Source organism: Oreochromis aureus, linkage group 1, assembly GCF_013358895.1.
Source record: "Oreochromis aureus strain Israel breed Guangdong linkage group 1, ZZ_aureus, whole genome shotgun sequence".
NCBI classification, from domain to species: domain Eukaryota; kingdom Metazoa; phylum Chordata; class Actinopteri; order Cichliformes; family Cichlidae; genus Oreochromis; species Oreochromis aureus.
In genome coordinates, this window is record NC_052942.1 from 38,583,140 (window position 1) to 38,596,918 (window position 13,779).

Below are 13,779 nucleotides of genomic sequence, written 5' to 3' on the forward strand. Positions count from 1 at the left end.
ACAAATTTAGAATAATCCGATGTCTTCCTGACTGCAGTGGTGTGATGGATAAGAGTTTTCTAAGAACGGAGACCCCTAATTCTGCCCAGATCACCAAAATACAGTCACAGAAGTGCAGCCTGAACTGTGCAGGAAGCTCCATTCTGCCTCGCTGTTGCTTGCAGATGGTTATCGTTGTGTCTCTCAGTCCTTTAATGTAAAAATGCCAGATATTAGGACAGATATTTTTGATTCTGTTATTTGTCTGTGCTGTTGCACACAGACTCCAGAGCTCACTGGTTTCTGGGCGGATAACAGCTCTGGGCCTAGAAGTCATCTCGAGGAGTCTCGTTGTCTGCTGCAACTTCATCGTTTCTTTGTTATTCTTCAGGAGAACTCTGACAGAACATCTGGAAACATCTGTCTGCAGTAGAAGTCTACCCATAAGATGTTGCCGAGTTTTGTTCTGTGCTGGGAACAAAACTGCAGAGGAATACCACTCAAAGCACTTTTGACAACAACACAATGTACTGTGTTACTTCTTGCCATTGCTATGACTACTGCTATTTCTGTAAATATCATCTGCAATTTTTAACTGAAGCATTCATTACCCAGGGGCAGCGTTTTACCAGTGCCGAAATAGTTTCCAAAGTGCACTGCTGTTGTTTTGATATTTTTTTAGCCCTTTCCCATATTTCCTCAGGAAGCTGTGCCGTTTACTTGGTTGTAAATAAAAATGTGATTTTAATGACTTGCCTTAAAGGCTGATTCATCTTGTGGTACAAATTACAGAATGACATGACCCCAGCTCAACTTCACTGGAAGTTTCTTCAGCACAAAACACAGATGGGTAGTCACAAATGGTTAATAACATCCCTTTTCTTTGAAGGTAACAATGTGATTATGATATGTTCGACTCTTTAGCATATTGACTGCAAACATTTGTGGTAATTTCTCTGCAAAAACCAAGAATCAGGGCTATAACCTGTTCCAGTACCAATGAAAATAATCCAAAAATCGAAGAGGTATAATGTTTAGTCGGTAACAATTGTATTAATTTTTATATCTTACCCAAAAAATAGGGTTGCACACTAGAAACCTTCATATAGAAAAAATATAACATGGTAATTGTATGCTAATTAAATGGTTATTACTTCTGCAACACACTGTCTGTGTAGTTCTCAGTAATCCAGGTCGTGGTAGCCTTGAGATGTTAAAAAAGAGGGCAGCTGGACTTCTCTAGGTTCTGGTCAACACTGAAGCTGACACACCGTTTAAGGAGGGAGGAACCGTTTTTGAAAGTGTTTGAAGTAAATTCCCAACTGGGCCTTCATCAAATCAGTGAGGATTCTCAGGAAACAAGGTCAGACACCAACCAAGGAGCAACTGAATGACAAACAGAACAACACTGTCAAAAAAAGTTTTCCAGAGAAAGTTGAATTTTGTTGAATCCCAGAGGACTTCCGACCCAGCCTCAGTGTGTGCTCTACAGTGCAGCAAAGAGTCCTCGGATCTCTACACAGGAAAAACAAAAGGCACAAAATAGAAGAAAAACTTCAACAGGAAAAGACTCAGCTGTACATCTGCATCAGAAGGTCAAAGGTCACTCTTTTAAGGATGCCAGTGTTTACATTTTGGACCGAGAAGACAGATGGTTTGAAAGATGAGTAAAGGAGGCCATCTATACCTAATGTGAACGATCACCGTTGAACAGAGCGGGTGACTTAAGACACCAGCTATCAGCCAGTCCGGCAATCCGTTCCCAGGAACTTCGCCCCCCACTCACACCTTAGCTCAGGTGAACTCAACAGGTCACGGGGTGAGGTCAGGTGTCAGAAGTTTCACCTTTAATCCAAGTGATAGTAATGACCCACGTCCTTTTTCACACCTAAGCTCATGTGATGACCCACACATCTAATCTAATTTAATTAATCTGATCTGATTTAATCTGATCTGATCTAATCTAATCTAATCTAATCTAATCTAATCTAATCTAATCTAATCTAATCTAATCTAATCTAATCTATCTAATCTAATCTAATCTAATCTAATCTAATTTAATTAATCTGATCTGATTTAATCTGATCTGATCTAATCTAATCTGATCTGATCTAATCTAATCTAATCTAATCTATCTAACAATATTTTTGGATATGAAGGTTATTCTTTAAATTCCTTTGATAGGTTTAGCTCGTAAGGTTTGTCACTATTTTAAAACAAAGGAACTTACAGTAAAGCATGTTTTTGTGTATTTTAACATATATTACTACTGTTTTTAATATCTTACTACACTGGTCACTTCATTATGTTTCTTTACATTATTGGAGGACCTGAACTCATTTTTATTCCAACCACAGAGTGAGACATTTCAGTCTCACAGACATCTTCATGTCACTGAGTTTACGGTCGGAGCAGCATGCCAATGAATTACCAACCTGTGAGAATTAAAAACAGACACTGTAAAGATGCTGATCTGTGTATTTGGTACTCATGTGTTAGATTTGGATTCAATGCTGCATTTCTTCTAATGACAGTGGAGAAGCCAAACCTGCTGGGTTTTCAGAATTTGACAAAAATGTAATAGTTTTTTTTAATGACAGAAGAAATTATTCATCAGTAGACGAGTGTGACAAATACCCACCAGAGAAGGACATTTCTAAATCCACTGAGTGAAAAAAGACTGATGTGAAGAAGGTGGGAACCAGCGTATGGTGATATAAATATCTGCTGTCAGTCTGTCAGTGCCTCTGTGGGCTGTGGAGATGAACAGGTCACCACTGTGAGTCGCATCATATTCAGAGACCAATGACGCTCAGATGAAGCTGTTCAACAAAGTGTTATTGATCTGCTGAGGGGTCAAAGATTCAAGGACAGGTGAAACATCTGATCGTGTGTGCTATCCACACAGACTGTATATAAATAATGGGCACATCCTCCAAGGTCTCTCCAAGTGAAAAGTGAAGCTGCTGCAAAACCTGCATTCTTTCTAATGTGCAGCAGGGGTTGACTCTATGTACATCCATTTTCAGATGTACATGCCTAAAATTAGTTTTATCCAATACGTCTGATGATGCTGTATATTTCTGGATTAGAAAGAGGGAGCATATTCCCCCTTGTATTGGCTCCATTGTTCACTGGCTCCCTGTTAAATCCAGAGTCAAATTTTAAATCCTTCCCATCACATAATCAGGCCTCATCTTATCTTAAAGACCTCATCATACTGAATCACCCTATTAGAGCTCTTCGCTCTGAGACTGCGGGCTTACTTGTGGTTCCTAGAGTATTTGAAAGGAGAATGGGAGGCAGAGCCTTCAGCTTTTAGACCTCTCTTCTGTGGAACCAGCTCCCAGTTTGGGAGACAAACACTATCTCTACTTTTAAGATTAGTCTTTAAACGTTTCCTTTTGATAAAGCATATGGTTAGGGCTGGATCAGGTGACCCTGAATCCTCCCTTAGTTATGCTGCAATAGTTCTAAGCTACTGTACCCATGATGCGTTGAGTATTTCTTCTTCACTCATCTTTTTCAGTCACTATGTATACACCACTCTGCATTTAATAATTAGTTATAATAATTAGTTGTCTTTCTTTCACAGAGTTTATAAGTCTGAGAATAACCAAAACTTACACAATGAACTTCATGTTTTATTCAGTTTGATCTGAAACAATAAAACCACCAGGAAAGTGTTTAGCCAGGAGCTGTTCTCCCATAGACTGATACTGGAAGTCTTTTTACAACCCTGGTATCAGCCTCTGATGGCCTTTAAAACAAACACAGGTTTAAGACACTTCCATGTGGCCTTCACAGTTAGAAGCTGGAAAATACACCCATCTTTTATACTTTAAATGACTACAACCCATGACTCAGCCCCACTGTTGAACTGTTCCTTCTTCACCAGTGGTTTACTGGATCCAGTGACACATAGATGTCCTTCTCAGGAACCGGGCCTAAGAAACTTACGTCACCCTACACAACCAAAAGTGAACACATTCAGGGCTATGCACATACTCACAGAGCTGGGATTACCTCCGCTAACAGCTACTGTTTTGAGGAGGAGGTTCTCTACAGCAGGGGTCTCAGACTTAAACGAGCAGTAGGCCACGGCCACTTTCGTCTTCAAGTAGTACAAAAAAAACAAACAAATGAGAAAACACCCACAAATATTTCAGAAAATGTAGTGTTTTGTTTAAATTTCAAATATTGTATAACCTGACAAAACTGCAAACGTGAACGCAATTTTTTTTCTCATCCTTAACTGAAGCGTATACCAGACACATTTCTGCTGTAATTTTGTTTGTATTTAACAAAATTAAAATGCAGACATAACTGTACACAGGTACAGAGGGGTGACGTGGGCTACAAGTGGCCCCCGGGCCGCAAGTTTGAGAGCCATGCTCTACAGTCATTCTTCCTGGATGGGCATGTTTTACCAGTGCATCTGCCCATTTACGTTTTAGCAATCTTAAAAGCTTTATCAGAAATTAAGCATTGCTCACTGACCAACTGTTCAACCAAAGGTAACATAAACAAGCTTATTATATATACGTTCCTCATAGCATTCTTCTATATATCAGTCATGTTTGCATAAGCAAACGATAAGAGACCAAAAAGAGACCAAAAAATATGTTATCCAAATGTAAACAATGATCTCAGCGCTGTAATAAATGTCTGGTTCTTTCACTGCCACAAATACAAAGTACAGAACCAAATGTGGATTATACTTGTAATAAAATGGCGCTCCAATGAATTTATTTCCTTCTGTGTGTCGGAGAAAAAAAGATTGTGCATCTTTAAGACTTTACTTTGTTTCTGGGTTTTAAATCAAACAATATCTGTTGTTTGCTGAAATAACATTTAGACTGCAGGACTCGTTAATAGTAATTCTTTATTTTTACAAGTGGTGTTACTCTCTTTACTTAAGTACAGTACAATGTGGTATTATTACTTAGTAAAGGTTCAAAATATTTCTTCCCCCACTGTGCTTTTATGGTATTTCTTGACAGTAAGAAAATACGGAGTATTTCCATCCTTTAACGTTTGTCCATAAATGTGAAATTCTGTGATAAATATTTGTTAGAACATAAAAATGACAATAAAAACAAGAAAAAGTGCTGTTTAATATAAAAACATTCACAATGTGAACTCATCTCAGTTAAAAAGAAAATCCACACAGATTGAAAATAGATAGACATTCTGCTGTTAGAAAGCATCAGAGCAAAAAAGCTTTCTTTGGTTTTCTTTCATCGTATGTAAAGTCACAAAGTCTCATGTTGCCAAGACAACCACTGACCTGTGAGGGTAGGGCATGGGGGTGGCGATGGGATATATCCCACCATCAGTAATAACAGATATCCAAAGATTCACCAGTCACAAGTTCAATAACAGGCACAGCTGTACAGAAAAGTCTGAGCAGTTACTCGTTTTTCTGTAATTAAGCAAAAACGGTGCGCCGCTCGTGGAGGATCTGAAAATGAATTAACGAACTTCCTGAAACAATATAAAGCAACATTTCTGCCTAAAAGGTGGCTGACAAGTGTCAAGTTTTGCTTTAGCTGTATGCTTAATATATAGGTGGACATTAACCAAACCTTAAGCCTAACTCTATCACCTGGTGGATGTTAAAAGGCTTATTTTCAATCTTTGTTTTGTTCCTTTTAAGCACTAAATCTACTTGGTTGCGGCAATGAAAAACATATTTCAAAGAGAGTGCTAGAAAAATTTCCGTTTTCTAATTTCTATTTTCGCCCATCTTAAGGTAACGGCACGTGTCCTTTCATTTTCTGGGGGATGAAATTTCCACTTAAAAATAATGAAGATCACGAAAAAGAATCAACAGCACATCTGCTCAACAGAAAAGACGACGGAAACCCCCATCAGGGGGCAGGAGTGAAGGCTCATAAATCACTATTCAGCACTAAACATCATCCTTGTGGAAAACCTGACCCACCACCTGATTACATCTGTCAGCATCTAATGCCTGCAGAGCAACATCTGGATAAGACGGAGCGGTTGTGGCAGGGGGAGCGGACTGAGTGGTGGATATGAGTAACAGTGCATTAACATTTAAAGTCATGCTCATTTGCCCAGAAGGGGGCTTAAATTTGATAAACATCCACTTTATCTCAACATCTACCGCTCTAATGATCATTAACTGATATCTTTAATAGCATTTTTGTGACTTCACAAACTTTCTGTAGCACCACCCTCAGTACAAACTTTATGTGGCAGCCAATCATCTATAAATCATCAGAATGTTTGTTCACATTATTGATGTAATGAGCTCTGCGGCCTATAGAGGGCACTAACAGCACGTTACACGGTTAAAACTGGAACTCTTCACCACATGCTTCGGTGTGTTTCCAGAGGCTTTCTAGTAGGAGGAAGCAGGTCTGGCAGGCATCAGCTTATCCTGGTTTACAGGGACGTCGGTTCTCACAGTGCTGCTCTGAGGTCAGACCATGTGACTACATCAGATCAGCTGACTGGGTTTATAGTAAATCCACTCTGGCATCCACATAAGAGGCGACGTAAAGCCTCCTCTGAAGAAAAAGTTTTCTGTGCAGTCTGTGTGATCTGTTAAAAACACGTTATACTGATGCTGAAATCAACCAAGAAGCTTCATCGAAAACACTCTGCCATCAGTTCTCGATCACTCCCAAATTAGGAAGTGACATCATACTTTATGGACCCGTCTCCTGTGGGTTTGTCATGAATCTTAAACAGCGCTGTTCAGGTCCTCAGGCCTTTTTGTTCACCATAAATCGATAAATGCTCACTTGTCTTCATACAGCAGCATGCCGTTGAAGATGGTGAGCGGCTCCACAGAGTGAGCCAGTTTGCCCATCACCAAGTCGATGCACACCGTGTCCTGAGTCTGCAGAGGCAGAATGATGCTAAAGACAGCCAGAGAGCCTGGGTTGACTTTAGCCTCAGCCACGGGGTTGTTCTCCAGGCCCTCAGGCTGATAGCCTCCAGAGTCCACACGGGCCATGCCGTAGTTCGACTTTGACAGGACTGCCTCGATCTTTTCGTTCCTATGACCTGTCAGGACGGCGCTGAAGTAGTAATTTCCATCTATAGGTGCAGTGAAGATACCTGCAGGGAACCGGTTCACAGTATATTAAAGCAGAGATTAACCAGGAAATGTATGCATTAGTTTAATATCTAACAACGTTTTTTTTTTACATTCATAAAGCTGCAGATGACTTCAGTTCTGATCAAAAGTAGGAAAGGTTACATTTTTCAAAACTGTTTCTAAACTGGAGTTCAGTGATCATCAAACAACATCCTAATTTTTGACCTTTAAATATATCACTTTACCTCAGTTATTACAAACAGGAAGCAAACATGGACATATAATAACATCAAAGTAATTTATAGGTTAATTATCCACATCAACACAATGCCAGGAGAAGATTAGAGTCCGAACTCTTAACCCTGTGATTAGTGGACAGCCTGCTGATGCGAGCCTCTGTTCGTGCTCACCTGTTCTCGGGTTGTAGAAATTTCCTTCATTGACAAAGACCTTGTCAAAGACGATGGTTCCTGCTCTGTCCATGGGGGCAGTTAAAGCAGCAGAGAACGACAATTTGGGGATTTGAGAATCAGCGCCAGGAAGACCTGAGAAGATACAAAGACACAGTGAGACACACACACAGCTGTGCAGAGAGAAACAAACAAACAGACAAAAGCCAGATCACAGTGAAAATACTGCACACAACTGCTCTTCTACCTCAGCCGGTTTTTCTCTTAATTAAAGACGTACCTGTTTCCCCTTTGGGACCTGCAAGAAACCAGAGGACATGTTTAGTGGAATAATAAAAAGGCGCAACAATAAAACCCAAAACAACCAGATAACAGTGTGTTTAACTTCAAATAGAAGTGAGAAAGGAAATAAACAACAGAAACATGCCGGCTGTTTGCTTTGCTGAAGATGAACATTCATCAGCCTCCAGTGATGCCTCTGACTTTTCCAGAATTTTCAGGTTACAGTAAAAAAACATGTTACGTCCAAAATGCTGACTTTAACTAATTTTATTACATGTAAATTGTCCGTGTAATTTTGATGCATAAGAACTTGATGGTAAATTGAAATTTACTTGATTGGTGTCCTTTCAGTTTATACCAAATCCATTTTTCCTCATGACAACTTGTTTGTATAAATAAACATTTGATATCCTTTTATTATTTTATATATTTCAGTTGCTTTTTGCTCAGAATTACTGCTTACTGTTAACTAAGGGTGAAAATCATTGTTTTTGAGTGTAGTGATATTTTAGCCTGTACTTTTAATGTGATAAAACAAACAGGAATTAGTGAAAGAAATTCTGATTTTAGTATGATAGCTGTCTTAGTAATAGCTTTACTCACAACTTTTATTCTTCCTGTATATCACACACTCTATAAATGTAAAATATCCATCTCACCAGGCGGGCCAATTTCTCCTTGTGGTCCTGGAAATCCAGGGGGCCCTGGGAGGCCAGGCAGCCCATTGAAGCCTCGTTCTCCTGGGGGTCCTTGAGGTCCTGGTGGGCCTGTCCAATGACACAAACCATCAGCTTTATTGTACCATTTTAGTCATCCTGAAATCTTCTGGACTTGACTGTATATGAAGGCAACAGACTTTAAAATGTTAGAAAGCTTCATTATATTCACCCAGTAATTCAAGCGCAATCATTTGTTACTGTTCATAAAGTTCAACGGAGAAGGGGAAGCTGAAGGGTTTAGTTTCAAAACTCTTTTTTACAGCTCACCTGGATCTATGGCATTAATATTTAATGACACGGAACAACAGACGACACACTGAAGACACAATCTGCAGGTTTAGTTCAAGCTGTTGTTTGCTGGCTGCTGATGCATCATCAAACAGATCCACAGTGAAATAAAATAATACAAGTTACAAAGTGCAATCATAAAGTTCTACAGCTCTGTCTATAAAAGTAAAAATAAAAACCTTGCAGCCTCTTCTAACCTAGTAATCTCTCCTTCAAGGTCCTCTCCTTGAGCAGCGGTGCACCGCCACCAACATGACTGCTGTTTTTAGATTTCACAGCAATCCTTCAACCTGAATTTTATTTGGGGAAAAGAGGATGAAGTCATAGGCGAATAGGGTAGGTGGTGGGCAAAACTCACTTCACCTCCTGCCTTCTTGGGTACTACACAAAGTCAACTCAGAACATTACAGATGAACTCTGCTTTGGAGGTTTCACTCTGGGGGATAAATTCATGCTGCACAAATCCACGAATGTCAAGAAAGAAGCCAAAAAACCAAGAGCACAGTCCTGATGGATCTCCTCGTTAATATAAAGACAACAAGTGTGCTCTCTAAATGCGTTCAATGTGAAATTGCACCACGAATGAGGTCAAAATGAGACTTCAGGGTAAAAATGTAAAAATTGAAGCTGAGCAGGAAGTGGTCGAGAGGTGCAGAAGGAGGTGACCTTTGACGGAAAAGATGCCACATTTAAGTTGCGTTTTTTTTTTTCATACATGGAGCTGTGGATACTATTATTATTAACAGAGAACAACAAACAACATGTACATCTGACAAACTGTGGAGATTCCTCTAGATCTGATGACGTCACAAACTCCCTTCTAGCTTTGCGGTTAGTGAGTTAATCAAAAGAGCAAGGCATTCAAACCTCTGCTGAGCAGTGCCGGGCCTAGAAAACAAAATAATGCACCATGAACACACTTTCTCACAGTTTTGGCTTACGTGCGTTGTTTTTTTTCTGAATCATTATTGTGAAACCCTTCAGTTTATTCTGAGTAGTGCTTGATTCATCCTGCAGAGGGCAGAAAGTTACTGAAAACCTTTACTGTACTTCAGGAAATTCATCAAATATCTCTGACAAATATCTTTGCGCTTCATATTAATAACATAACTGAGCAGCTCATCCTGTACGTTTACTTTCACATGTGGTAAACTGTAGTAAACACAGAGAAGCTTCACCTTTCATCAGTCTATCTATAGCAGATATCCTTGTGAGGGTTTCAGCACATCAGCATGTTAATAAATATCTAAGTCTGTCTGAGAGCACTGTTGTAATGATTGGTGGTCCCCAAGACAAAGTCAATACATCAAGCCAATAAAAACCCTGCAACCCTCTTTTCATGTTATTCAGATCAGAGCGGAGCTGTGCTGAGAAATCACACTGTAGCTGAGAAAACCCCAAACAGAATCAGAGGAAGGAGCAGCTCACCCGTCAGGTCATGCTCTGACAAACTCTGCAGGTCTCTGGAGACCTGGTTCAAGCTCGAGTTCAGGTTCTTCACTCTGCTGTGGATGTCGTCCTGGCCGTTCTGGATAAAGTCCAGCAGACCTCCATGACGGATAACGGTGTCATTCAGACCAGAAACACACGTCCACAAACTCGAAACATGTTTGTTCAGTCCTAAACACGGAAAACATCAAAACACCAAAATCAGCACGAGGAACATTTGTTCTTCTTTCTCGTGTAACATGACACACTGGGTACGCGGCAGTACCCTCAACTTTTTCCTCACATCATCCCGTTGAAGACGTCAGGGCAGAAAAAACACAGTGAAAGATGTTTCCAGAGAAATGAGAAGCTCACTTTCTCTGAATTCCAGCTGAAGAACTCACTTTCTGACCACAGCAACACAGCTGGAGCACAGCTGCATCAGCTGTCGGTCCGCAGCACGACTGGAGTTTTTATTTGCACATACTGGGCACTGTAGTGTCCCAGTAAGGACACACTGCCAGCACGGTGTAAATATATCCTGCAACATGTAAGTACATAGAGTGTACAGAAAGATGGACCTAACTGTTACATCACTCTGGTTTATGATGGTCAGCAAAGAGTAGTTACTTTAATTAGCGGAAGTGATAACTAGCAGACAGGTAAACATTCTAGCTGACCACCTGCAACTCAAAGTAGTATCTATACCAGGGAAAGATGAAATAAACATCCTTTCTAACAGATGCACGGGTTAGAAAAAAAACCAAGATAATCTCCTCTTCCTGAATTATTGTCCTGCTTATTCACAACGCAAGTCTACATGTGAAAACAATTTCTCATGAACGATGAAACTGTTTTTATTTTTCCTTGATTGATTTCTTTTTTTACCCGATTTAAATATGTTCTGCATGTTGAATCATCTGAACCTCAGTGAGGCACGGAGACACCGGCACACGTGTTTGTTACCAGCTCAAATACAAATTCACATGTCCAAGATGAAAACACATTATAGGCTTTTTAAAGGAAGAGTAAACATAGACATGACCATCAAAATGAACCATACCTTCCTTGATTTTGAGGATGGAGTCAGAGACCCCATCCAGCCGTCCGCAAACTCCCTCCAGCTTTGACAGCCTCTTCTCAAGACCGTCTCCGGACCTCTTACAGTCTCCCATCTCAAGCACTGTACTCTCAAATCGCTGAATGTCCCTTTCCATCTTATCCAGACGATCCCGGTTGTCTTGCATGTGCTCTGTGAGCTCCTGCTGGACTTTGTCTATCTCAGAGATGATCTTATCCTTAGTATTTCCTGTCAGGATTTTGGGGGGGAAAGAGTGAACACTAGCACATTAATGAGAACACATTAATGCAAAGCTATGTTTGTTCCCGAGCTCGGCTCACCGAGGTCCGTGATGACGCTGTCGTGTTTCTGCACCGTGTGCTCCAAACCCTTCAGGGTGTCGTTGATGGAGCTGAAGGTGAGGATGACATTAGACAGTTCGCCCTGCAGCGTTTTCAGGTGGTTATTGTTGATGCCTTCAATCACACTATGGCCGTCTAAAGGCTTTGCAGGATCCAGCTGTCCACTGTTGTCATCTGTGCCACCAGGTCTAGCATGATCAACACCTATTGGGGATTGAATTATGAATTAAGCGTTCAAGTGGTAAAAACTAAAATATATATTCAATTAAACTTTGCTTTACAGAGCTGAAGTTGCTTTGGATTTTTTACCCTCAAAATATGTTGATGCTTGGAAAAAAGCAGTATCAGAAATGACTGGTCAGGTTAGCATCGATCATTCCACTCAGGAGCTCACTATCAGCTCATCACAGCAGCTCCACCATCAGAGCGAACCATGCAAATAACATGTCTTCAGAGGCAAAGAAAAGAGGCTTCTAATGCAGGATGCCATAGACAGCAGCCCTGGTGCATAACTGCATTTCATCTTTGTAGATTATTCTGATGTAGATGATTCGACATAGCTCAAACACATGTCGGATCATCTCCTCTCTACCGTTCTGAATCCCCTTGATTAATCTTTTATTTAGTTAGCTGTAGTTTTTGCACTGAAACAGCAGTGCTTGGCCACATAATGAAAAGACTCCAGAATATTCCTTCTGCAGTCTCATCTCTGCGGTCGCAGGATTACGAATACGGGGGTGGAAATCAGTTTTGGATGTGACTGTTTGTGCTGTAGACGGTTTCAAGATGCAGTGCTAAAAATCATAGCGGGGGGGATAAATGTTTATATTTTTATATCTCCACCAGGAATAGAAATAATTTAACACAGGGACAGAAATGTAGTGAGGAAAATCCCCCATTCCACCCAGCAAATCCCTGAGTATTACATCAGAAGAAACTTTGAGCAGACATAATAGACTAATACAAGCTGTTACCACTTTACTCCCTTTACTTCATTACTAAGATCTGTTGTAAAATTCATGGACATCCCATTAGAGCTCTGTCTCCCCTGTGTGAAAAACAGACAATTAAAACTGCCCACAGGATTCTCCAAGATCCCTCACATATTTTACATTCTGTGTTTGAGTGGCTCCCATCTGTGTTCAGGATTTAGGACACGGAGAAAGAGAGGCACTTTTGTCCCTACAGCGGTCCAGACTCTGAACTCTGACCCTTTCCTGCCCCAGTATTACATCCCTACCAGTTATACCAGGAGATGAGGTTAAGTTTTTTCTTTAAAAAAAAGCTCTGACCTGTGGTCATGTCCGGGTTGCTCTTACATTGGTTGGTGCACTTCCTGACATCATCCCTCAGAACACTGACTTCACTCTGCAGGTCTGAGCATATCTGGAAGCAGCTGTCTCCCTCTGAGTCCAGTCTGTTCTGGATTCTGTCGATGTGGTTCTGGATATTTGATAGCGCATTCTGGGAATAATTCTTCATCTTCTGCAGCTCTTCCTCCACCTTCCTGCACAGCTTGCCGTCCTCACCCAGCATCTCCACCACCGTCACGATTCGGTTAAAGTGTTCTCCGTGATCACCGGTCAGGGCTTTGATTTTACCGACGTCATGGGTCAGGTCCAAAACCTGGTTATTGATTTAAATATTAACAATTGAGATCACTGCAACATTCACAAAATCTGAGCTTCTTTGACACAAAAGTCAGTTTATAATCCACACATCACAGTTTTAATTTAAGTGTGTTGATTAATATTACAAACTTTGTGAAATAAGATTATTCAAAAGGTGAAGATAAAAAAAACATCCAACCAAGCAGCAACTTTTAGGAATAAAAAACAACACAAAATAAAATCTCATGTTCCCAAAAAACTGCAGTTCCTCGAAATGGCCACTGGAGGCAATGTTAAAATTCCCAACTTTACAGCAGAAAAAACATGTCTACAGCCTGGATTGATAAATAGTTTTAGTCTATACAGCTAGCTTACGTCTTCGGAACATCTCTGTGGGGTATTTTTTTAATGAATAACCCCTTTAAAGTTTATACAGCATTTTGGGTGGGACCGGTTCAACTAGCACAGAAATATTAACAGAGGTGACCGTGAAAGCCATGTCAGCTAATTGAGGTCACTAAACCGACCCTCTCAATCCTGTTAGAACTGTTGGTGCCTTTTGGAGC

General features: G+C 40.4%; 1 protein-coding gene across 2 annotated transcripts in view; it reads right to left on the minus strand.

Annotated features, from left to right (window-relative positions):
• Positions 1 to 4,845: 4,845 nt before the first annotated feature.
• The window catches only part of LOC116323364 (EMILIN-1), a 30,742-nt gene continuing 21,808 nt past the window's right edge, over positions 4,846 to 13,779 (minus strand). The window contains exons 7-14 of one of the 2 annotated variants that reach the window (XM_039613615.1): positions 12,923 to 13,229; positions 11,583 to 11,807; positions 11,245 to 11,490; positions 10,182 to 10,373; positions 8,406 to 8,513; positions 7,745 to 7,762; positions 7,465 to 7,599; positions 4,846 to 7,074 (exon numbers count right to left, since the gene is read on the minus strand). In XM_039613615.1, coding sequence (XP_039469549.1) covers positions 6,752 to 7,074; positions 7,465 to 7,599; positions 7,745 to 7,762; positions 8,406 to 8,513; positions 10,182 to 10,373; positions 11,245 to 11,490; positions 11,583 to 11,807; positions 12,923 to 13,229 — 1,554 coding nt within the window. In that variant the 3' untranslated portion in view covers positions 4,846 to 6,751. Of the gene's footprint in view, positions 7,075 to 7,464; positions 7,600 to 7,744; positions 7,763 to 8,405; positions 8,514 to 10,181; positions 10,374 to 11,244; positions 11,491 to 11,582; positions 11,808 to 12,895; positions 13,230 to 13,779 lie in introns of both variants that reach the window. The other variant, XM_031743686.2, reaches the window with a different exon arrangement.